We start from the raw sequence: 26,618 nt of genomic DNA on the forward strand, positions 1-26,618 counted from the left end.
CATGAATTGACCTAGTCGGGAGCTTAACCAACTGAGCCACCCAGGCGCCCCTAAAGTGATTCTTAGTAGGATATGAATAATAGGCAGGTTTTGTTGAAATTACTCTTTGCTTTGTGGAATGTGTAAAACAGTCCTAAACTTAGTGATGCTTTTGGAAGACGTATTTAGTAGGCATTCCAGCTAGAAAACTTGCTGATCCTCCCTCTGCTTTGTCACTCCTCCCTGATTCATGGGATTTGTGGTGAGAACTCATGCAGCTTTGGGGAAGTGCTTTCCTGTTCTGCTAAGAGACCTTGTGCCAGGAAATAATTTCTAGGCATTGTTTGCTGAAGTTTAACAACTTGCTTCAGCAGGCCTATGAAACTAATCCAGCAAATCAATAGAAAGTTTTGTGTTACTCGTATAGATCTCTAAGGAAAGAGATTTTCACAACCTTTTTTGTATGCCAATATATCACAAACTTTGTGACCATTAAGATTTTCCCATGTAATTTAAGAAGAACTAAAACACACATATGCACACAAATGCTCATTCATTTAAAAAACCATTAAGTTATATGCCGTATTCAACTTCCAGTAGATTTCCTATAGCGTTTCTTAGAAGTAGAAAACTTTTAAAACATGTCCAATTATCTGTACAGAATGAACTCAAAATCAGTTTTTACTTTAATCTGTAAGAAAGTAGACAAAGTTTGGTGAATAATTAAATCATTAAGAATTGTATCCTGGTAAGGGAAGGGATTGGATATACTTTTACTGTTTACTTGTATTATAGCACCACCTAGTGTTGATAGAGAAACAGGCTCTCCACAGCTTTCCTAGCGTTTCCTTGCCTGGCTAGTTAGAAAAACAGAAACCTAGAGCATACCTTCTCGGCCTGTGAGCCACAGAACTGCTGCTCAGGGATGGTTCTAAGTTATGAAATACAGTTTATATTACGTTTCTGAAATGAAGGATTATACCTTCAGTTACCTCATGATCAGAATGAATTTTTTTGATATGTGTATTTGACATATTTTGTCACTTTTAAGCCTAATAATATCCATTTATCTTATCATTTCCTAACAAACTAGCCTGTAGATGTTGGGAAATGACCGATTTGCTTTAACTTCAGTGGCTTTTTCAACAAACAAATCTTTAAGTGGTGAAACAGCCATTGCTTCAAATACGGTGATGCCATATGAGGTTCAAGGTTAGCATGTAAGCACATTACTGCCACCCCCAACAGAGAATCTTCACCCCTTAAAAGGCCACAAAACGTCGGGGGGGTGGGTATTGACCTTCACAACTTCACTACTCAAAGTATGCTCTGTGGACAAGAAGCTTGGGCAAACCTGGTAACCTGTTAGGAATGCAGAATCCCTGCCCCCACCCAAGAGCTACAGAACCAGAGCCTGCAGCTTAACGAGATCTCCAGAGCTGACTCATGTGCCCATTAAAATTTGAGAAACACCATTTTAGAGATGCCCTCTCCACTCCCCAAAGATTGAACAACCATCAAACCAAGAATAAGGACTTTAATGATAATTTGGGGTTTACGAGATTTTATTCTTGGAAAAAATATTGTGGTTTTCTTGTCTGACTTAGGACTTATTTCAAAGAAATTGTATCACTGCTGTTGTTGGAACTCACATCAGCAGCTGTACAAAAGCAGCACATCCCTGTCCTACCAGGAGCCATCAGCTTCATCTCTTGGGAAACATCATCAGAGCCATGTAAAGCAGCTGAGAGGAAAACTGCCAACTCTGAAATTTTAGAGCATGAAATGCTAAGAAAATATTTAAATTAAGTTTGCTGTGCTAGAGAGATTCATAGTTTGAACAGACACGAGGGGGTGAGGCATAACACTAGGGGGTGAGGCATAAATAATTCCTGACAATTGAGGTAGAAAGGAACACTTAGAGCATGTATTATTATTAAAGTGGGAAATCTTAAAGCTTGATTTTTCTTAAGCCTTCATTTCCTCTTAAATATCTCTTGCTTCTATTTATACATCTAGTAAGTTTAGTGTAAAAATAAGAGCAGTCACTGCCATTTGTTTTTTGATTAATGTTCAATTAGCTCATAAGTGTAACAAGTTAATAGCATTCACACATTTATTTTTTCATTTTTTTAAAATTTTTTTTTAAATTTTTTTTAACGTTTATTTATTTTTGAGACAGAGAGAGACAGACCATGAACAGGGGAGGGGCAGAGAGAGAGGGAGACACAGAATCTGAAACAGGCTCCAGGCTCTGAGCTGTCAGCACAGAGCCTGACGCGGGGCTCGAACTCATGAACCGTGAGATCATGACCTGAGCTGAAGTCGGACGCTTAACCGACCAAGCCACCCAGGCGCCCCCCACACATTTAAATTCCTAAAACATTTTAACCTCTCTAATGATCTCTGACACCTTAGATGAATAGGACAGACCTAGAAGCTTAGCTAAATTAATCTTTCTATCATGTAGACAAATTAGAAAATGTAATAAACCAAAATTATAACTATGATAAAAATTCCTTTATATTAAACAATTAATCAAATTATTCAATTAAAATCATAGCTGATACCTATTAAATATTTCAAATTAAAATTTAAAGGCAGGGGCACCTGGCTGGCTCAGTTGGCAGAGCATGTGACTCTTAATCTCGAGGTTGTGAGTTCAAGTCCCATGTTAGGTATAAAGATAACTTTAAAAAAAACCTTCAAGGCAATATTATATTTCAGAGTCTTTAAAATATTTCAAAATTTGATTTAAGAAAATTTTTAATGTTTATTTTTTAGAGAGAGAGAGAGAGAGAACATGAGTTGGGGAGGGGCTGAGAGAGACACACAGAATCCGAAGCAGGCTCCAGGCTCTAAGTTGTAAGCACAGAGCCTGATGTAGGGCTCAAACTCATGAACTATGAGATCCTCACCTGAGCCGATGTCAGACACTTAACCAATTGAGCCACCCAGTTTCCACAAAACATTTCAAAAATTATAAATAAACACAGATTACCTCCATAATTACAAATCTTACTACAAAATTTAGCTTAAAGTACCATGGCTTATGTCATCATCTCTAATACCTATTTCTACATTTTCCTAGTGTTTTACAGTCATTTACACAACTAAATGAAGCAGAAGTTATTTGATCCATGACCAGTCCTTTAATCCAGTCATGGGCAGATATAGTAACTAAGACAGTCTAGACCAGAATGTAAGACTTGGGTGCTACTTCCAAAACCATAGATTACCATGCTGAACCTTCTTATATACAGTTTAATTCTTTCTTGCCAGTGGGGCAATCCAAGTCTGTGGCTATTAACTGGGACTTAATTTGACAACCCTGTGTATCACTTGTCTCCAGGATTTATTCTATCTTTATTCCATTAAAAAAAAAAATTTTTTTAATGTTTATTTATTTTTGAGACAGAGACAGAACATGAGTGGGGGAGGGGTAGAGAGAGAGGGAGACGCAGGATCCGAAGGAGCCTCCAGGCTCTGAGCTGTTACTACAGAGCCTGATGCGGGGCTCAAACTCACAGACCATGAGATCATGACCTGAGCTGAAGTTGGACGCTTAACCGACTGAGACACCCAGGCGCCCCTATTCAATTTTTATTGTAAACTCTTTCAACATTCTCCTACCTCTTTTGGGTGGGTAGAATTCTGTGCCCCCTAGCAGGGTTGCAGCTAATGTTGTCATTGCACAATTAGCACTGATTGAAACCTGTGCTGCTATCCAGGGCATACACTGTCTTTATTCATCTGCCTCCATTTTACAGTCATTCTATTGACATTGCACCATGACTGGAGCTTGGCTGAGAATGAAACACTGGACATTGTGTTACTGGACTCCTCTGAGTAAGCACAGATACTGCAGTGTGTCATTCATTCTGGGTTATGACTTCAATGTTAGCACAATTATTGTGAGTAAACCAAATTATCCCTATGAAAAATAATCCCTATGAAATATCTTTCACACTTCAATGTATAGAAGCCCATGGCTTGTTCCTTAAAAGAAACTAGAGCTTTGATAATGTATTTGACATCATAGGTTGTGTTCCTAGGAAGCAGATTCTCAGGCTCTGGGATTTGCTTGCTGGAGGCCATTTGATAAAACATCTGTGAGAGGTGTGAGACATCAGATCAAGCAGGGGGGAGGGTTGAAACCCAGGGCAGCTGCAATAGAGACCTCAGTCATTCCTACTGGAGACGCCATGGAGTTATGTCCCTACCCCTTCCCTGCTAGGGTTTATACTCCCTCCCACTGAGCAGGCATTGGATGTAGAAAACTCCCAGGGAAGGACATGACCTTGGGTGAGGCAGCTGAGGGCAGTTCCCAGAGAGGGTCTTAGCTGAGAGCAGTAAGCAGCCAATACTCCTGGAAGATGGGAGAATAAGTACCTCAATCAGAAGTGGTGGGGGAGTATGGATGCTTCCCATAGCATTCACTAAACTGTTTTCTCTGTTTATTATTATTATTATTATTATTATTATTATTATTATTATTACAGGGCTTAGTCCAGAACAGGTCACGGTCTTTAGCCCTGGAACTTAACTCTAGGAGAGACAGTGTAACAGCAGACAGATCCCTGTGATGCAAATGAAAATGCCTCTCTGCTGAAGGGCATTGTGGAGAGTGCATGAAAACATGGCAGTGATGTTGGCAGGGAGATGGCAATGAGGTTCTATGAACCAACTGTCTCCTGCAGCTGTGAAAAGACACACAGCCCGGCTGCCAACTGTTGGGTTCATTGTGCTTTGGCTGAATTTAGTTCTCTCTTATGTCAACTTGCAATTCTATGTTGAAGAAAATTGGTCTGGTCTGCCACCGTCTCCATCTCTTAGCAACTGAGAGAGATGGAAACAACAGCTGAGTAATTTGATATTGGGAATTTAAAGGTCATGAAAATGGAATATAATGGCTGTTTGTATTAAAGAAAAAAGAGAGAGAAAATGATGTAACTCTAATGCTTAGAAATGTTTGGAATGCCACATGGGCTACAAAGAATGAAAAGCTAGTTTAAACTGGTTGGACTATTCCTCTCTCAGAATGATTAAAGTTGAGGCTAGGAGCACTCCCAAACACATGTATTTGCCTAAATATAAATTCTTGTGGAATGTTGGATTGGAACATAGAAAACAGTTTCTGTTTTCTGCATTAATTTTCTCTAAGATTAACCTACTGCTTTCTTACTATGGGCTTTGAAACAATAATTCCAGTATAACATAGATGACAGCTTAGAGTTATATTTTGTTTTCCTTCTGGTGGCCAATGGTCATGGAGATGAGAGGTGAAAATGGGAGAAAAGGAGGGGTGGTCCTCAGAGGCAGTGATGAGCCTCCTCTGGAGGCAGGAAGCCTGCTTTATAAGCTGCTCACACTGTCTCCAGGGTGCATGTACAATAGGTAGCAATGGAATTGGGTGTTTGAAAACTAGAAAATGGAAAGCCAAGTGGAATTGTTGATAATAAGTTGTTTTCCCTGTTCCCTGGGGCCAGTGAAGAGGCCATCTGGTTTTCAAATTAGGAAAGCCAGAAAATATAGTGTTTGCTCTCAAATATCACACTCTAATGAAAATTCCAAAGCGGAGGGAAAAAGGCAAGAGAGAAGAAGTCTGGGGGGAAGAAGAGCTTAAAATGCTTAATTAGTGGAGTGAGCTGCTTGCTGCTTGCATTCCTGTAGGTTCATAATCTAAGCATTTTTCAACTGTTTAGTAAACCTGCCTGGAAAAGGTTCATTTGAAGGGATGTGGACTACAAGGGAGGGGATTGAAAATCTAGTGCTTTACGTGGTAGGTAACTGCCTGATATTTCTCAGAATAGCTTGTTCATCCACCACTTATGCAGCTTTTATCCTAGCACAGTGGGCAGAAAGCCATTGTTTTCTTAACATTGTTAGTGGTTCGCTTCCTTGCCACCTTCCCGTATGGTTGGGCCATGGGTCTACTGCTGCTGTCACTGTGAGCTTCTCTGTCTTTTTTCATTAATGATAAGAGGACCACATGAAATAGTTCCAGTTTCTCAACAAAGTGTTTGGGTTTATGACAAAACAACTTTGAAGAGGGGACGTAAAAATTGAGAAATACATTTCTTCTTCTTATCCATTCACTTCCCTACCTCCCAATGCCCCCAAGAAAACATTCATCCAAATGTTTTGTAAATCCAAAACATTTACAACAAATGAAATGGAACCATATGAAATTGATTTTTTTTTAGGTCAAAGGCAGTTAAATACAGGTAATTTCACATGATTCAACTTCTACATATATAGACAAGTTTCTGATTTAAAACTAACAACTGAGTGATTTTGAGTGATTCTAAGTGATATCTAAGGATAACTGTCCTTAGAAGAATTCTCTGAGGAGAGAGAAAACATTTCAAGGTAAACATACTGACAAATTTATTTGTAACCAAACTAAATTCCAGATGGGGCTGGCTTATGGTTTACAGATGGAAGAGAAATAGGGATTGCATCTTGAAGGAAACTAGTTTCTGAGGGAGATGAGGATTTAAGTTTTCTTTGTAGGATATGTTTTCAGCTTACTTGGTCTTGCACTTATCTTAAAAATTCTGTTTAAGACTAGAAAACTGAGAGATGCCTGGTTGGCTCAGTCAGTGGAGCATGAGACTCTTGATCTCAGGGTTGTGGGTTCGAGCTCCATATTGGGTGTGGAGATTGCTCAAAAATAAAATCTTAAGAAAAAAAGAATAGAAAATCCAGAAAAGGACCTACAACTATATGGCCAACTAATCTTCCACAAAGCAGGAAAAAATACACAATGGAAAAAAAGCAATCTCTTCAACAAATGGTATTGGGAATACTGGACGGCCACCCACAGAACAATGAAACTAGACCACTTTCTTTTCCCCTACATAAAATTCAAAATGGATTTAAAGTGAAACCTGAAATGGAGCAAATGTGAGGCCTAAAAATTATTGCACAGGCAGTAATCTCTCTGACATTGGCCATAGCAACATTTTTCTAGATATGTCTCCTGAGGCAAGAGAAATAAAAGAAAAAATAAACTGTTGGGACTTCATCAAGTTAAAAAGCTTCTGCACAGCAAAGGAAACAATCAACAAAACTAGAAGGCAACCTATTTTCAAATGACATATCTTAAAAGGACTAGTATCCAAAATCTCTAAAGTTAAAAAGCTCTGCACAGCAAAGGAAACAATCCACAAAACTAGAAGGCAACCTATTTGCAAATGACATATCTTATAAAGGACTAGTATCCAAAATCTCTAAAGAACTTGGCAAACTCAATACCCAAAAAACAAATAATCGAATTAAGAAATGGGCAGAAGACATGAATAGACATTTTTCCAAAGAAGACATCCAGGTAGCTACAGACACATGAAAAGATGCTCAACATCACTCATCATCAGGGAAATAGAAATCAAAACCATGATGAGTTACCACCTCATGCATGTCAGAATAGCTAAAATTAACAACACAAGAAACAACAGGTGTTGGTGAGGATGTGGAGCAAGGGGAACCCTCTCACACTGTTGGTGGGAATGCAAACTAGTGCAGCCACTGTGGAAAAACAGTATGGAGGTTCCTCAAAATGTTAAAAATAGAACTCCCTACGGTCCAGCAATTGCACTATGGTATTTACCCAAAGGATACAAAAATACAAATTTTAAGGGGTACGTTCACCCCAATGTTTATAACAGCACTATCAGTAACAGCCAAATTATGGAAAGAGCCCAAATGTCCATTGACAGATGAATGGATAAAGAAGTGGTATATATATACAATGGATTATTATTCAGCCATAAAAAAGAATGAAATCTTGTCATTTGCAACAGCATGGTTGGAACTAAAGTGTATTATGCTAAGCAAAATAAGTTAGTCAGAGAAAGAAAAATACCATATGATTTCACTTAAATGTGGAAGTAAGAAACAAAACCGATGTACATATGGGAGGGGGGGGGAAAGAGAGAGAGGGAAACAAACCATAACAGACTGTTAACAATAGAGAACAAACTGAGGGTTGATGGAGGGAGGTGGGTGGGTGATGGGCCAGATGGGTGATAGGTATTAAGGAGGGTACTTGTCATGAACATTGACTGTTGTATGTAAATGATGAATCATTAAATTCTACTCCTGAAACCGACATTGTACTGTATGTTAACTAGAATTTAAATAAAAACTTGAAGGGGCACCTGGGTGGAAGTCGGTTAAGTGTCCGACTTCAGCTCAGGTCATGATTTCACAGTTCATGAGTCCAAGCCCTGCATTGGGCTTTGTGCTGACGGCTCAGAGCCTGGAACCTGCTTCGGATGCTGTTTCCCTCTCTCTCTGCCCCTCCCTTGCTTGCACTGTGTCTCTCTCTCAAAAATAAACATTAAATAAATAAATGATAAATGGAAATTTGAAAGATTAGCATAAATTCTGTTTAATATTTGTGGTTCACTCATGTTTCAAAATTTGTTCTGATTTCAGATCTCTGTGTTACATTTAAAAAAAATTGTTCACATGCTCCTTGCTTTAGGAGGTATATTAACTTTTTTAGATGGAAACTCTAAGTTTCCATTCATTTGTGGGAAAAGTATACATTTGTTCACTTTCTCAGCTCTAGAACATTCATTTTCAGTTTTATATTTTTGAGACACAGGAAGTATATTTGTTTAAATTTTCTCTCTGACAGTGAACCCAGAGCTACAACCCAGTGAACATAATGCAAAAGAATGGAAATCTTAGTGCAGTCTTCTTTTATACTTCATTTTTGGTGGCTTATGAGTGTTTAATAACCATAGTGAACCTTTATTCAACATTTATGTTATGTCAGGTACTATGCATGTACTATCACATTTAATCCTCATTCTATGACATGGGTCCTAGTGTTAGCTCACTTAACAAATGAAAGAATTGGTGCACAAAGATTGTTTCTCTTCTAAGGAATCAAAATTGTTAATAGCAGTGCTAAGACTAAATTTCAGACTGTCTCTAGACTTGTCCCTAGACTTGTCTCTTAGACTTGTCTCTCTTAATTTACTATACCATCTCTTAATTTACTATACCATTCTGCTGTCATACTGACTGTAACCAATTCAGGCATTCCCCCCCAATTTATCATGTTTAGTGAATGTTTTTGTTATCAGTTCTTTTTTGAAGGTGGGATTTGGGCAAGATGTCTTGCAGGACTGAAGGCAGGTATGTTGACATTTTATGAAGAGCAAAGCTTCAAAAGAAGCATTAAAAAATTTTTTTTAGTGTTTAATTTTTGAGAGAGAGAGAGAGAGAGAGAGAGAGCAAGAACAGGGGGAGGGGCAGAGAGAGGGAGACACAGAATCTGAAGCAGGCTCCAGGCTCTGAATTGTCAGCATAGAGCCTGACGCAGGGCTCAAACCCACAAACTGTGATATCATGACCTGAGCTGAAGTCGGATGCTTAACTGACTGAAGCCACCCCGGTGCCCCAAAAGAAGCATTTTAATGAATTTTCTTCATGTAGAGATGCAAGAGAAACCAGCTGTGTTTGTAACACTTGCATACCACCAACCCACTTCCTTGAATCCTTGCATTTTACTTCATTTTATTTTTTTAAGGTTTATTTATGTATTTTGAGAGAGAGGAGCATGAGCTGGGGAGGCACAGAGGGAGAGGGAAGGAAAGAATCCCAAGCAGGTTCGGTGCTCAGCTCAAAGCCTGACACCAGGCTTGATCCCATGACCATGAGATCATGAGCTGAACCAAAATCAAGAGTCAGATACTAAACCAACTGAGCCACCCAGGTGCATTTTAATCTGATGAATCAAGGGGCACCTAGGTGTCTCAGTTGGTTAAGCGTCCGACTTTGGTTCAGGTCATGATCTCCTGGTTTGTGAGTTTGAGCCCTGGGTCAGGCTCTGTGCTGACAGCTCAGAGCCTAGAGCCTGCTTTGGATTCTGTCTCTTTCTCTCTCTCTCTCTCTCTCACTCTACCCCTTCCTGCTCATTCTCTGTCTCTCTCTCTCCTCCAAAAATAATAAATATTAAAAAAATTTTTTAATCTGATGAATCAAGTCTGTAGACAGAAATTGTTATTAGCTCTTTGAGCTCCCCATAAAAAATGTTTTGAGCCCTCTTTCAACTATACAACATTGTAATTATTATCTACCTCATACTTTTAAATTTTCTTGTTTCTATGCTGAAACAGAAGTTCAATGTATTGTTTTAAGACATATTTATATGCTGTATTTTCTACTATCTTATATATTTATCAGTTCAGCAAATATTTATTGAGAGCCTACCATATGTCAGACATTCTTCTTAGCATAGCAGTGAACAAAACTGGCAAAAATTCTGGCCTCAAGCACTTAACATTCTTGTGGTGATTAGTTTTTAAAAGGGTTACCAACAGAAGGCCAGAGAAGGAGGGTGGATCTATAGAGTCAACTCCTTAGAAATTATTGAGAGGCCTGGGGAAAAATTTGCAGTGCCTTCTTATTCAGGAGGCCCCAGAGCCAGCTCAGACTCTACTCAGATTAAGAGCAAACAGCTAAATGGGGGCTGGAAGAGGTTCCAATTTAGCTTCCATTGTGTGGATCACTTCAAAAAGACATTGTAGTAAGATATTTGCATAGCAATCTAAGACTCTTACTGGACTTTAGCCTTGTGACCCATATATAGAATTTTTTCTAGCCACATTTTAAATGTCACACAAAGATGAAAACCCTTAGATGTTGGGCACCAAGTTGCAGATCTTTCTGAATCCCAGAGTTAAAAATAATAGAAAAATTCCCTAAGTAGAAGCAGCTGAAGAGGGAAGCTGAGGGTGGGGTTCACGGTTCTCCCAAGGAGTGGCTGAGCCTGGCTGGTTGAAGCTCAGCTCCGAGGCAACTTGGCTCCCATGTGTGTGTGTCTGTCCTGACAAACCAATTTAGTGCCACAGTTCCAAGTCTAGTATGTATCACAGACTTGCAAAAATGCTCTGCGGTATATTTACTACTTTGGTCCCCCAAATCAATTGAGCAGGATCTTTTCAGTAGCAAAGCAATTTTATTTATAGAGATCTTGCTACAAATGAGAGGCAATTTAGAGTAGTGGTTAAAGGAGTTGATGCTTGGAGCCCAACTGTCTGGGTCCAGATTCCAGCCCCACCTCTTACATGGCTACACAAAGCAGCTCACTGTGCCTCATTTTCCTTTTCTGTGAAATGATGGTCATAATAATAGCATCTGTCTCATAGGATTGTAATGAGCATTAAATGAAATAGTATCTGTGAAATGCTTAGAATGATGAGTGGCCATGGTAAGCACTATATAAATGTAGCTCATATGACAGTCTTAGATTCTCCTGTCAATAGGCATTGCCTGGCTGGGGTTTAGCATCCACAGTGAATCTTTCACATAGCTTTCCAGACATACTGGCATCACCCCTAAATGCCAAAAGTAAACTCTAAGATTTAAAGTAAAGGCATATACTGACCATAGCCATGTATGAAGTTTTAAGTTTTCATATTCAATGATTAAGAGCCAACATTAGTGAACATTGTTGCCAAGAAGCCCCCCCCCCCGCTTGTGGATGTGTGCCCTCAGGCCAAGTGCCTGTGTGATTGCCTTCAAATGTGTCAGGAAGACATTACACTCAGATCTATGAAATCAAGGGATAGATTTTAGGGAGATGAAGGTCCTTCTGCTAAACAGATGACTGGAAAGATTAAGTAAGTAAATAGTGAGGAGGAAAATTCCAGGCTCCAACTGGAGTCAAGATGTAAAGCAGCAGCAGCTAAGCTAACAGGCCATGGTGACAAGGATTAAAGATGAACTGAATGTCCTCAGGGAGAAAGCCAAATGAGGATCTCTGCCATCAAAAAACACAAAAATGTATTTAATGCCTAAACAACATAATCAGCATGTGGAAAACTAGAGTTAGCCTGAGATAATGTTTGCTTAAGGAGCAGGTCTGGGAAGGAAGATGAACACTAGAGTAGATTTTATGGGGAGCTCCCAGAACACACAAAATACATTATGATGACTCGCAGTGAAGAAAGGTGGTTTTGGCTTTTAGGCAGGCGATGGGCATGTATAGAGCCTGGTCACATGGGTTAGAGAAAGAGAGAATTGTTGGACTAAGATAGGGAATAGAAGTATAAACAAACCTCCTCGGTGCAATGGAATTCACCCTTCACAATTAGAGATCCTGATTTCTACTATGTTGCCCTCTTTGGCTCAGCATAAAATTAGTTTCTATGAGGAAGGAGCTAGTCTCAAGTTAGAGGGTGTTGAGGAAAATGTATTCTGAGGAGAGGAGAAGAGAGAACAGAGCTCCCCAATCCTATTTGTATGAGTTTGTCTCTTAATAGCCTTCCTTTGAGTAGGGCATTGTGAATACATTTGCATTTCTTAACTCAAACAAATGATAGGCAGCTGCTTGGTTGAGAGAGAAACATTGGCTACTATGTTAGATATTCAGAATAAAGAAGAAGTGGAACTATATTCTTCAGAGTTGGGTGAAAAAAATCATAGCTCTAAAGTAAGAGAATGTTGGGGTCATGTTTGAAGGTGAAAAAATTTACAACTGGCTTAAATAGTGAGTTCTCTTATATGGGCTCTTTGTTAATTAATGGACGATCTGTGTTAAGCCCTCAAATCTTATGATTGAAATAATAGCACAATATGCAGTATTCAAAGGGCTTTCTTCTTAAACATTTGTACCCTATTCATAGTCAGTGCCCATTCATAGTCAGTCATGCTTTCTGATGCTGGATTTCTTTCCACGATTTGTACATATTTGTGTACAGTGACTCACATAGCTATTTTAAGGAAAGAAGAAACAGTTTTGTGATTTATCATAAACTAGTATGGAGCTCAAAGATTTTTAAAAACCCATTTTCATTTACTATTTGTTTGAATTTAGGTATCACTAATAGTAGGTAAAGTTTGGTAGGTAAAACAATGCAAGACAAACTCTCAGGAGCCAGAGTTCAGTACACTATCTGATCAACCCCAGTCTGATTATTCTTATTCTTCTTTGGCCCTACCCACATGTGCTCATGCCTGCAGATCCCAGTGGCACAGGAAAGTATCTAGTTGGTTTCCTGGTTGCTTTAACACAAAGAAAATTAATTCATATTTACAGATTCATGTATAGTAAAAGTACTTTTAAAATGTGAAATACATATTTTCCTTATATACAAGATTGTTGTAAAAAAATCAAACAATAGACAAGTGAGAACTTTCCTTTTATATTCTTAGGGTTTACCCCCATTAACAACTTGGCATATATTCTTCTAGACCGTATTTATATTCATATTTATGTAATTTTTAAAGCATGTTTGTTGCTCTTGTTTAACCAACTGTCTTGCTTCCTATTATATTTTAGGATCTCTTTCTGGATCAGTGTTACAAAGATCTGCTTTAGTTGTTCCACTTTATTGATTGACTGATTTGTGCATAATGCATGCAAAGATACAAAATGGCAAACATTGAAAAGGATGTCTCTCTCTTGCCCCTTATTCTCCTGCCTCACAGTTCCCCTCTCCAGAAGCAATTATTGTTATCAATTTCACATAAATCCTTCCAGACCAAATGCAACCTTCATTATTCCCTTCAGTATACAAACAAGCTATACAATATCACAGTCTGAAAGAGGAAGAACTCTTCCTCAAGTTGTACATTCCCTTCCAGCTACCATCTCATTTCTTTGCTTCCTTACAGCAGTAATCCCTAAAAATTTTTCTCTAATTATGGTTTCCTATTCCTCTTCTCACACCCTTTGATGAACTCACAGCAATCTCGATCTTTATGGTCTGTTTAAGAACTCATTGGGCTATAAAGGTTTGGCTTCTTCTTCTACCGTGGGGCAATTTGGAGAGTCTTCTCCATTTCAGAACTCCATGTAGGTAAGCCGATGCATTCTTTGAGACTGCATTACAGCTCAACTTTCCCCAACCCTGCTTATGTTCTTCCTCTTCCTCAAGAGTTCATCCCAAGAATACTCCCTAATAAACTTCCTGCACACCAATATCCACTGTAGAGTCTGCTTCCCAGGAAACCAACTGTGACATCCTCTAGTGGTTCCCCATCTCAGAGGAAAAGCAAGTCTTGCAATGGCTCTGTGTGTCTCTCCTTCTTCCACTGCCAACTTTTCTGGCTACATCTCCTACACTCTCCTGTTTGTTCAGTTTTATTTAGGGGTTCCCTAAGTATACTAAGCAAACTCCCACTTGTGAGATTTTGCACTGGCTTTTCTGACCTCCTGGGGTATGCTTCCCCCAAATACACTCCTGTCTCAGTCCTCATTTCCTTGAGATCTCTGCTCAAATATCACTTTATCAGAGCTTGTCTCTTTACCGCTCTGTATAAAGTAGCATCCCCACTACCACCCTAGCACTCTTTATTCCCCTTCTTTTTGATATAAAATGTACTAAATTAATTTTATTGTTGTCGGGGAAGGTGGCTGAGGGAGTTCCATGTTCCTGCTTTGTGATCCCCTTCCAGCTGCATTTCTTTCCCTAGGGACCAGGCACTCTTAAGGAAGGTGGGGTAGAATCTTAGCCTCAGTTTGAAGAAGTTGGAGCTGAAAGGGGGCTGGGGGTGCACCATGACCAAAGGGGCCATTTCTCATGTTTCTTTCCTCATTTTCACTGCCTCTTGAGCTAGGTGGATTTTCTCTTCTTAGCACGTAAGAGTATTTGCTAGGGAAAGCAGGTAAAAAAATAATAAAACCCATCCCCTGCAGGAAGAAACCACACCATCAACACCAACAAATTGCTGTGTTCCTTTTACAACAAAAGGGACTTGAATTTTTATAAAACCAAATGTGGTATTTCAGTGACTTTTTGATAATGTACAGGCCTTTTTTGTGAATTTAAATTTCTTTCTTTCTATATTTATATTTTAGGACCGATCTCATTTTTTAAAAGTTTATTTATTTATTTTGAGAGAGAGACAGAGGGAGTGCAAGCGAGAGAGGGGCAGAGAGAGAGGGAGAGAGAGAGAATCCCAAGCAAGCTTTGCACTGTCAGCACAGAGTCCAGTGCAGGGCTTGAACTCACAAACCATGAGACCATGACCTGAGCAGAAATCATGAGTTGGATGCTTAACTGACTGAGCTACCAAGGCTCTGCAGGACGATTCTCGTTTTTAATAAGGTTTAAGAAAAAAGTGTCTAGCGAAAAATAACTTTTGTTTTTGCCATGTGATGTTCCACAAGTGCAGCTGTAGAAAAGTGCTTATCAGTTGTATAAAAACCACCTTTGATAGAAAAAAAAAAGAGACAATTATATTCCCTTTTATGTAATCTTTATACTAATACTTTTTAAATAAACTTTGTTGGGATTGTTGCTCTTTTACTCGTTAACTTACAGAAAATGTAGATATTTGTGAGTGCTTTTTTGTCTGTCTTTTATATTTTAACTTTGTTTCTGATGTTTTATTTTTCATATAGAAGTATAACACTTTTGTACAGTGGAGTTTATCAGTTTTTTCTTATGGGCTTTGTGTCATGCTCTAATCTTCCTCACTTTGACATTACAGATATTTTTCTCATATATTTTCCTGCAATCCTTTTAAGTTTTGATTTTTTACATTTTAAATATTTTTTTACTTGAGAATTTATCCTGATGTACATCTTAAAAATATGGGAATATAAAGTTTTTTTTAAATCAAAGATCAATAGTACCATAGTGTCCAAATATCTGTTGAACAAATTGTCTTTTCTCTCACTGATGCCAACTCCATCAATTTCTATTTCTAGCTTTATATTCTGTTCCATTTATCTATTCATTTGTGTATAAATACCATATTACTTTATATATTATAGCTTTATAATGTTTCTTTAGTTATCTGGCTGGTTTTATCTCTACCCGCAACTAAAAGTTCTGAAATTAATGATATTTGCAAAATATTTCCATCTTTGTTGCTTATTTTTCCACTTAAATTTTATAATCAACTTGTCTCGTACCAAATAAAATTCTATTGGCTTTAGCATTTTTTTTTGTATTTAGAGATGACTTAGGAAGAATTAACATTTTCATAATCTTCAGTCTTCTTATCCAAGAAGTTTCTTTATCCAAGTCTTTCTACATTCCTGTCACCATATGTTTCCTTTTTCATGTTTTTAAATTGTTGTAAATATGTTTTTATTCTGAATGTATTGAGATTATCATATGATTTTTAAAAATTTTTTTTCAAACTCTAAGCTAACATTGCTTTCCTGGAATGAATCCAACTTGGTCATGATTATTATCTTTTTTATGTATTGTCTTCATTTGTGAAAACTGGTCTACTTTCTGGTTTACCTGTACTCCTCTGGAGTGCTCCCTTAGAGCTCCCTAAAATGTTGGATTTTTACCAGTGCCCCTTCTCTTTGGTAGATTCTGAGCTCCAGTTGTCGTCCCTCCAGCAGTGAAAACGGCTAAAACTGAAATCTCAGCTTTAAACTTCTTAGCTTTGCTTACAAATCTGCAAAGGCCTTAAGGGGTAAATGGTTCCAGCTATCTCATCTCTGAATTTCCATTCTCTGTGGGATGTTAAGCTCTCAAATCCCTGCTGCCTTGGCAAATCTCTGATGCCTCCAAACTGATTCTTTTTTATTCAGCATGTGTAGCTGTTCTCGGTGAGATGGTTTTTCTGCACAGGCACATCTGCCACAACCAGAAATGGAAATCAAGAAATTATATAAAATAGAAGTTTAAGATACTGTTAAAGTGTAGTAGTGGTATCAGGAATTATAATTTGTGCCCAGACCTTGGGAGGCAATGAAAGTAGTACAAACTACCTCAAATACCAAGAATGTCATTTAGCACCGTGTGGGATGTGCAGATGATCTGGCTGTGACATCCATCATTGCACCTATCGCAGGCTGGTTCTGCTCATCTCAAGGCTGGCTGGCATCTTCTTTCTCCACAAACGCTTCATGTGCATCCCATCAGATACCTCCTCCAGGATTACTCAGTTACCCATACCTGGAAATGAAGAGTTACTCATGCTCAGCATCTCTGTTTCTACACCCACCAGGTCCATCTGGTTACCAAATCATGTCTGTTATATCCCCCTATCGTTTCTACAATATGTTTACTCTTTTCCATCCCCACTGCCTTTGCCTAAGTCCAACTATCATCATTCTTTTTCTGAGTTGTTGAAAAGACCCTTAATCCCACCCTCCTATTAAAACAGAGAATGATCCTTCTAAAATACAACTTTCATCCAAGCTTTTGCTACTGTGCTTAAAATCCAACAGTAGCTGCTTATAATTCATAGCTTATAATATGTAATATATAAAATTATATATATTATACATATTTGCCTCGCTCCCCCACCCCCAGCAAATACTAAAGGCAGGCACTGTGTGCTATGGGATACTCAGAAACCTCTGTCCTTGTACAGGGGCTGTTCCTGCCTAGAATATGACTGGACCAAATGACAACCTCTCTGGACCGTGGTTTCCTCCTCTACAATAAGAGGAAATTGAACCAGGAGATTTCCAACTCCAACACTTCGTGATTGTGAATCATTGCTTTAGGATGTGTTATGTGTGCCTTTAAAAATGAAGTTGATGTTTATAATAACATCTATATTTACGTTGTGAATATATAGAGAGAGTAATGTAAAACATCAGTTATGTAATGTTTTTGTAACAACAATCGATTTTGATCTGTGTGAATTCATGACTCAAATGGGAAATTAAATCATGACTGAATTCAATTGTAATTGCAGTCCTCTGACACTAACGGCCACAGGAGCCCCTTAGGATTAAGATGTACTGTAAATTGTGATCCTAGACATCCCTTCCTCTGGGCTGGCTTCAGGTGTGACGAGTTCTCTTATTTTCTGGTTCTATTTCTTGTCTCTCTGCTCACTCCCTCCTTTGCACTCTGGGTTTCTCATACCAAGGTGTTTTCAGCTCCTGCATCAAACTGCCCTATACTCTCCTGCTTCCAGGTCTTCCTGTAGGATGCCTTTTCTTCCTGGAATGCTTTCCTCCCAAATCCAGGTCTGATTCCCTCTTACTTGTTCTTTAGAACTTGGCTATGCCTCACCTCCTCTGACCAGCTTCTCTTATTCTGAGCAAGGTACCCACCCCCTCCTTCTCATTCTCATGATACCATCTGCAGAGACCATCACTGTGCTTTTCAAACATTATTATTTACTTATCTGCTGTCTCTCCAAATTCTAAGATCCTTGAGGACAGGGGCCATGTTTTTTTGTTTTTTTTGTTTTTTGTTTTTTGTTTTAATTCCAAGAGCTGAGCTCAGAGCTTAATATATAATGAATATTTTATAACATATTAATTTATAATTAAACGAATAATTGGGGTATCTGGGTGGCTCAGTTGGTAAAGGGTCAACTCTTTATTTTGGCTCAGATCATGATCTCACACTTTGTTAGATCAAGCCCAGCATCAGGCTCCACACTGGCAGCAAGGCGTCTACTTGGGATTCTCTTTCTCCCACTCTGTCTGCCACTCCCCTGTCTCACAGAGTACAAGGTGGGGAGGGGCAGAGGGAGAGGGAGACACAGAATCTGAAGCAGGCTCCATGCTCTGAGCTGTCAGCATAGCCTGACATGGGGCTCAAACCCAAGAACTGTGAGATCATGACCTGAGCCGAAGTCAGACGCTTAACCAACCAAGTCATCCAGGCACCCTTTAAAAAAATGTTTTAAAAAAAATAAATGAATGATTATATTTCACAATGAGAGCCATTAAAGAAATACATTTCCCTTATAGGAATCTTAGAAGAATCCCTCTTACAGCTAACTTTGTCAAGTGCTTCTATGCCTCTATTTGGAAATTTTATATATATATATATATATATATATATATATATATATATATGCACACACACACACAAAGACACACACACACATACATATGCATGTACATATTTATACATATAAACTTTTGGTGTTTGACAGACTTAGGGAAAATTATGTTTAGATGTTTCTTAAATTTTCTGAAGAATATGTAAATTCTCACATAAACATAGTTTTCCAGACTGATATTAATACTTGGTTCTGATCAGAAAAATATTGTTTTGATTTTATCATCTTTCTTCTTTTGTGCTGGCAAGAGCTGACAGCTATTTAAATGAGAATTAAAAATAGGACCCTGTGAAGTACATGTTCCTTTTTTTTTTCCTGCCAGGATATAACTGACCATAGAACTGAGGTTACATCTCTCTCTTTTCTAAAATAAAATTGTCACAGACTATGCTATCAAATTCTAGATAAAAGCCAATAATGAAAAAGATAACTCCTAAGACATATTCTAGTAGTCCAAATACTTTCTTCACTTCTAGTAGAAAATATGCTTTTTCTCCTTACTCTTGAAAGTTGTTCGAAGAATTTGAAAGTTAAAGTGCCACCAGTTGGTAGCCATATAGTCTGTGATTCATCCACACTGAGTTGTTTTGACTGCTGGATGTGTCTTCCCTTTCTGTATTATTATCATAAATGAAAGAACCTCAGCTTAAAGGAAGCAGGTGCTGGGGTGTGAAAGAAATAGAGTAATTGCTTGTCTGAGAGGGAGCTGTGGAAAAGCCTTTTGGCTTTGGGAAAGCAGATTCTTATTTATCATTGAAACTTACTGACTAGACCAGGCCCAGTTGGAGTTGGAAGCTGGAAATGGACTCTAAGTATATTCCTACCCAAGATCTGACATGCCATTATTCATTCATTTGCTCCCTCGTCAGACAGTCATTGAGTTTTGTAACAAAGAAGTCTATATGACATCCATTGTGCCACCTCAGAACTGCTGGTCACTCTGACTTAACAGTATCTTAGGAAAGTGGGAATAGGGCGGGAGGAGCTTGTTGAAGGCAGAGGCAGGCCCAAGGTTCTTTAGTGATTCTCTAACATCCCAGAACTCATTTATTTAGCAAACATTCATTGGTGTCTGTTAGGGGCCCAGTGGTGTTTTAAGCCATCTGTGCAAAGATAAACCTGAGAGAGCAACTGCCAACTAGAGTGCGCTGTTTGAGAAGCTAGGAAGGAAGTACCAGACCATTAAGATGTCGGGCAGTAGCAGAGCCTGGGAGCACTGAGGAGGGGACATGAAGCCAGATGAGGGGAGTCATGAGGCTTCCAGACCAGGTAACCACTGAGAAGACTGTCAAGAGATTAGGAGAGCAGTAGCAAAGGCAAGAGAAGAGATTGAAAACCTCATCTGATTTGGTGCTCTCTTTAGGGAGACTATGGCTGACCATTCTTAATAGAATTTTCAACCCTTTTATTTAAACTTCTCTCCGAATGATGTTTGGCTAATTGTTCCTATAAGTGATTCTCAGCAAATCTCCAACCCAGGAAATTCTTTTATCTAATTTATATCTACCCCCCCCACCCCTCCTGGAAATTCAGGCGCTCTCCTTTAGTTCTGATTTTCGTGGAAACCATGAGAAGGGTGCTGATGAGGAAGTTGAAAGTTTTGTGAATTTATCTGACCCTGGGAGTCAGAATGCTCAGTGCTTCGTGGAGGAGCTCACTGGTAAGGAGGCACAATGCAATTTTCTTCTACTATTTCTTTTTTGGTTATTTCTCCCATGAGATATGTATCTATAAGACAGTCCCATTAACCAGTAGGTGGTGTAGTTTATTAGGAATACAAGGCCTTAGCAGATCTGTATCAGTTTCTAAAGGGGAGCTAACTTTCTTAGTTATGAAGAACGTTCAGAGTATTTTGTATTTGTAGTTTTATCTATGCGAGCCTGGAAGGGCATGAATAATCTTGACAATATTCTGGGCAGTATGTTTACTTTCACTGGGGCTTCCTGAGGAGTGGTCTACTACGTGACTGGACACTGCCAGTCAGAACTTAAAATTCTTTTCTAAAACAGCTGTCCAAGTCACTTGCATGCCTCTACTGAATTATTATTATTCATGATTGGTCTGAGCTGTTTTGGGTATTAAAAGATAGTTGCACCATTTCAGTGTGTCTCCTTAGCTAAAGTAAAAACCCATGCCGCGGGGTATCGAGGAAGCCCTGCACACAGATTGTAAGCTTCTCAAATGAGCTTTCTTTTGTAACCAAGCAACCGACACATTAGACACCCCTTTGCCATCAGCTAACATTCTCTGAGAACTTAGGTCAGTGCCTAAAATAACCCTGCTAATTGTGAGGGGGCACATGTGGACTGGAATTTCAGTTAGCAGTCTGGGAGCTGAGGGACTGAGGATTTGAAACCTTACTGTAGTTACGGTTCATAACTTGTAGGCAGTTAGGTCCAAAGCCTGTTAGTGTGCAGGTAAGGAAAGAAAAGTTATATTTTGTGTTTTATGTTCGTTGTTCATAAAGCTGGTTAACCGGTGACAGCTGGTTAAAAACCAGGTCTGCTTGAGTTACAAGATCTTGGCTAGCTGTGCTCTGCTTTAACCTGCTGGTTGGTTGTGGAGTAACTGACAGAAGTGGATTGTTTGGCTGAGGAACGTGACATTTCGGCAGTCTGTGTAGGAGCCTACGGTACTTTGGACCCCTTCTTGCCTCACAGTGCAGGTAGGATGTTGTTTGTATGGAATTCTTTATAAGCTGGACAGAGGTCATAAACTGTTCAATTCCACAGCTGGAAATGAGAGTCTCAAGTGTCGCTACTGCACCAACGTAGTTGGTGGGCACTACATTTCACTCCCTACCTTGACGTTATGCCGAATGAAGTTCTTCGTGTTCTTACCCAAGTGCACTGAAATTCTAGGACATTAGGGAAACTAATGGAGTTCATACAAAGTATGATTTATCTGGCATGTGGAAAATGCCTCTTTACAGTTTATCTTCCTCTTTTCTGTATCACTTCCCTTATTCTAGATCCAAAAGGCAGGCTTTTATATTTGTAAGAAATGATGGGAGGAGATGTTAAGCTTCTTAGTATAATTTTCATATATTTTAAGAGCACTTAAAAAATTTTATCTTTAGACTAAGATGAAACTCACCACTACTCTTTTCCAAATAACCTCACTTAACTTTCTGTTTGTGCCCCATATTAGTTTAGTTAACATAAAATGCTGCAGTATTATTGCTCATCTTTCTCCAATGTTGACCTATGTTATGAAGTATCAGATTTAGTTTTGGCTTCCAGGTATCTGGCATATAAAATAAGTCTGTAAATGCTGCAAATGATGCTTTGGACCTTCCACCTAGTGGGTTATTTAATCCAGTAATTTTTCAAATTCATACATATACCTCATATCATATGACTGACGCATTTCTGAAACATATGTCAAGTGGGGTTTTATAGTTGGAATTATTTAATAAATACTTAGAAAGCTGATCACTTTTAAGAAATCCTTGTGTAAAACGAAGAGGAAGTCACAACTTAAATTATGCTTTGATCATTCTTTTCGCGCATCAGGTTCTTAATTTGAGGTACACTAATGTTGCGTAACTTAGGATAAATTTCTCAGGAGCAAAACCTGCCTTTTCATTATCAAGGAAAAATGTGTATATGTATCTGATCATGCGAAGCCTTTTGGGTATTTCTAGAAAAATGTTTGTGTGGTGAGATTTGGGAGTGGCCTATTGGCTATGTTGGATATTAAATTGTGGCTTTGGTAGAGAAAGATTTTCTAAAGGTAAGGATCATGGTCTGAAACAAAATAAATTAAAAAGTTAAAATTGAAAAGAATATTATCCTACTCTTTGTGCATTATGTCAATTTAATGAACCTGAAAATATGTAGTATTGTGGCTTTTTTTTTTTTTTTTATTGTGGCTTTTTATAACACATTATATCTATTGCAATCTCAGGAATTATCAACTTCACCAATAAAAAGTTGCAAATATTTGACAATCTTGGACATAAAAATGGCAATTTTGTGTGGCTCATTCCAATTGTTTAATGAACATAAACTCATTTTAATGAAAGTTTAGCCTTAATCACCAAAACAATAGTAGCAAGTGTCAAATATTCTCATCAAGTATGAGAGCTATCTTGTTAAAAACATGATCATCAGGGGTCACACTTCCTGTGAAGAAACCCAGTAGTATGTGTTATTCCCCACCCCCACCCCCCCACCCCCGCTTTTGTTTCCCTACTCCTTAGCTTCTTTGGTCTTTTAAAAAGAACTTACTGTGTCTGCCAAGTCCTACCTACGGTATTTATTAGATCCGGTGACTGTGGGAATACATCCTTAATGACTGAGGGTAGCAGGGTTTGGGATGTCTTTGAGAAGGTTCTTCCTGTAGTAGCTTGTCAATGACCAAAGGTAAGTTGCAATTTTAGGGTTTCTCTATGTGTGCTATCTCAGTGCTCTCCTTTTTCTAATTTCTAATTTCCTTAGGTCATTGTTTGAGACTTTTTATGTAAGTGTTCAGTGCTATAAATTTTCTCCTAGATGCTGCTTTAGCAACAGTGTAAGAAATTTTATATGCTGTATATTTATTTCTATTAATCTAAAAATGTCTTCTAATTTACTTTTCGTTTTCTTCTTTGACTCATGAATTATTTAAAAGTGTATTATTTATTTTCTACCTTCTTAGGGATTTTCCAGAGGTCTTTTGTTATTGTTTTTATTATTCTACTTTAATTTCACTGCAGCCAAAGAGCATACTTTTTATGACTTGAATCTTCTAAAATTTATTAAAACTAGTTTTATGATTATGATCCATCTTGCTAAATACTCATAGGCACTTGCTATTGTTTGATAGAGATTTCAAAAATGTTAGGTCAAGAAGCACATGGGTGGCTCAGTTGGTTGAGCATCCGACTCTTGGTTTTGGCTCAAGTCATGATCCCAGGGTTGTGGCCTTGAGCCCCACATCAGGCTCCGTGCTCAGTATGGAGCCTACTTAAGATTCTCTCCCTCTATCCCTCTGTCCCTCCCCTGCTTGCTCATGTGTTTGTGTGCATGCACATGTGTTTGTGTGTGTGTGTGTATGCACGCTTGCGTGCTCACTCACCCTCTGTCTCTAAAAAATAACATAACATAGCATAAAATGTCAGGTCAACTTGGTTGCTAGTGTTGTTCAAATATTCTCTCTCTATAATTGCTTACTGATTTTATGTCTATTTGTTCTATCAATTATTGACAGAGGGTTATTGAAATATCCATTCAAAACTGTAAATTTGTCTAAATCTTCTTGTAGTTCTATCAGTTTTTGCTTTATGTATTTTGAAGCTCTCTCATAAAATCATGGACATTTAGGGTTATAATGCCCCCTTAATGAACTTATCCCTTTATTGTTATGAAATGGCTGTCTTTATCCCTGTTAATATTCTTTGCTCTGAAATTTACTTTTTATGATATTAATATAGCTACTCCAGCTTTATTTTAAAGGCTTTCTCTGTTAAGTTTCTATCTAAAGTATTTCTGTAAAAATAAACTACATAACTTTTATGTATTAATATATTTAGCTTATTAATTAAGGTGTAAGTAGAATTCACTAAAAATTTTCAGATGTTCTTCTACAATTCCTTCTTCACAGTGGCAGGGTTTCTATAGCTATCATACCTCTACTCTTATGTGATTGTCATTGTATAGTAACCTTCTTTCTATATAATGCATGGTATTTATATATTTAACATGTAGCAAGAAATGGGCACTGACCAGTCACAATGGATGCCAGCAAACAATAGGTGTGGCCTTACTGCTGCATGCTGGCTAAATATCTGTCCTTGAATATATAACAACTGATGATCCCTGAGTTAGGTACAGGAACCGTTTTTCCAGGCATACATATAATGCTACCTTTTGTAAAAACTTTTTTAAAAAAAACATTGCATAGGGATCTGCTTTTTTTTGTTTGTTTTAAAGTTTATATATTTATTTTGAGAGAGAGAATGAGTGGAGGACGAGCAGAGAGACAGGGGGACAGAGGATCTGAAGCGGGTTCTGGGCAGACAGTAGAGAGCCCAATGCGGGGCTTGAATTCACGGACTGTGAGATCATGGCCTGAGCTGAAGTCAGATGCTTAACTGACTGAAACATCCAGGTGCCTGATACTTTTTTTTTTTTTTTAAAGAATGCTTATCTGTTTAGAACCCCTAAAGCTATTCAATAAGCAAGTTAACAAGTATATAGACTTCTTAAGGCATGGCTTTCTTATATTAAGGGAATAATCCATAAGGGAACTCATTTTTAAACTTTTATTTTAGATTTTGGCTGATGTTTCAGGTAGCAAATATTTGTTCATTAATTCACTAGTTATTTATTGAGGCCCTCCCCTATCATATGTCAGCCATTGAGAATTCAAGAATGAACAATACTACCTTGTTCCTGCCCTTAAGAAGTAGTCAGGGAGGGAGGTCTATTGAGAGTTTTTGCAAAACCCAGGATGAGGTACAGCAGTGTGTGGGTGGTGTCTAAGAGGGCACCCTTCGTCCTCACAGGATCTCTCAGGATGTAAGAGCCAAAATAATCCATTTCCCAAAAGGTAGGACCTATTTTGTAACATGTATGTTATTTTTATTCTTCCAGGGATTTTTACCATTTACTTGGTCATCAGTGCATTTTCAATGATTAATTTTTTTTGTCCATGTCTGGGGTTTTACTAGAGCTTTCACTCCACTTACCATACTCGATGCAGGGTATATTACCTCGTGGAGTGCCTTACACACTCTTGGAGCTCAACAAATATTTGTGCAATGAATTTTTACTTCTGTGCATGGAGGATATAGGAAGAAATTGGAGCTGTCCTTCAGCCCTGTCATGAGCTGGATATCACCCAAAGGAAGTGACTGTCACCAGATGACACTCCATGACAGAACTGGAGGAGGCATCTTCAGGGAACAGGAGTGGGCTATCATGATATGCATATAGGACTGAAATCAGAACAACAAAATAATTTCGTGTGTAGAGTCTTCTGTGTACTGAGAACAGTTCAGGCAAAAGCAGTTTACGTCACCGCAGGCCCTGGGTGGGATTTACACATGCCTTTGTTCCTTTCCATACAGTGTAGCCTCAGCAGATTGGCCACAGGAATAAATTAGCTTTAGTCACCAGCTAGTTCAGGCAGCTTCAAGAGGGCTGGCCTAGGGAAGTCTGGCTGGTTTGGTTGTACTACTGGCAAAGCCATTTAGAGGATTTGAACCACAAGTCAGTAATAGTAGGTAAATCGTTACATGTATTTTCTCCCCTTTTCTTTTTCTTGTCAAAACACTTTAGAAAGTGTTAGATAAACCCAATTTAGAAATGAGGGAAATTGCTAGGAGTGTCTGGGTGGCTCAGTCGGTTAAACGTCCTACTTCAGCTCAGGTCATGATCCTGCGGTTTGTGAGTTCGAGCTCCCATAGGGCTCTCTGCTGTCAATGCGGAGTCTGCTTGGAATTCTCTGTCTCCCCATCTCTCTCTCAAATATAAATAAACATTAAAAAATTATAAAAAGAAATGAAGGAAATTTCTAGAGCTAGATGACGGGTACATGAGTGTTTATTTTATTATTACTCTTTATACTCTACATATAAATCATGTATTCCTCTGTGTGTTAAAACATTTCTCATGATAGAAAATACACAAGTATGAAAAAATGTTTCAAACGTAATGTTAAGTGAAAGAAACAAAAGAATACATACTGTATTCTTACAGTATTGATTTCACTTAAAGATCAGAAATAAGGAAAATTAAACTGTTTTATTTAGGTGTGCATACTAATTAGCTAAAATGATGAAAAAAGAAGCAAGAAGTGATTACTATAAAGTAATAGCCTTGATCACCTCTAGGATACATGGGGAACATCTTGGCTGTCAGCAATGTTCAATTTCTTTAGCACAGTGGTGGTTACGTATGTTTTCA

At 38.3% G+C, this 26,618-nt stretch overlaps 1 protein-coding gene and 1 long non-coding RNA gene across 8 annotated transcripts in view; one reads left to right on the forward strand and one right to left on the reverse strand.

The window, feature by feature from the left end:
• Positions 1 to 26,618, forward strand: part of AKAP6 (A-kinase anchoring protein 6) — a 558,374-nt gene that overhangs the window by 207,231 nt on the left and 324,525 nt on the right. The window contains exon 1 of one of the 7 annotated variants that reach the window (XM_060619478.3): positions 19,696 to 19,995. The exons of 5 other annotated variants lie outside the window; for them this stretch is intronic. In XM_060619478.3, the coding sequence (XP_060475461.3) occupies positions 19,966 to 19,995 (30 nt within the window). In that variant the 5' untranslated portion in view covers positions 19,696 to 19,965. Of the gene's footprint in view, positions 1 to 19,695; positions 19,996 to 20,020; positions 20,387 to 26,618 lie in introns of those variants that run through there. One more of the 7 variants, XM_060619477.3, reaches the window with a different exon arrangement.
• LOC132669531 (uncharacterized) lies at positions 16,683 to 19,558 on the reverse strand. The gene is made up of 2 exons (XR_009606139.3): positions 19,491 to 19,558; positions 16,683 to 16,868 (listed from the first exon to the last, which is right to left on the reverse strand). It is a non-coding gene; the product is annotated as an uncharacterized LOC132669531 (long non-coding RNA).

This window comes from Panthera onca, chromosome B3 (assembly GCF_046562875.1).
Source record: "Panthera onca isolate mPanOnc1 chromosome B3, mPanOnc1 haplotype 2, whole genome shotgun sequence".
NCBI classification, from domain to species: domain Eukaryota; kingdom Metazoa; phylum Chordata; class Mammalia; order Carnivora; family Felidae; genus Panthera; species Panthera onca.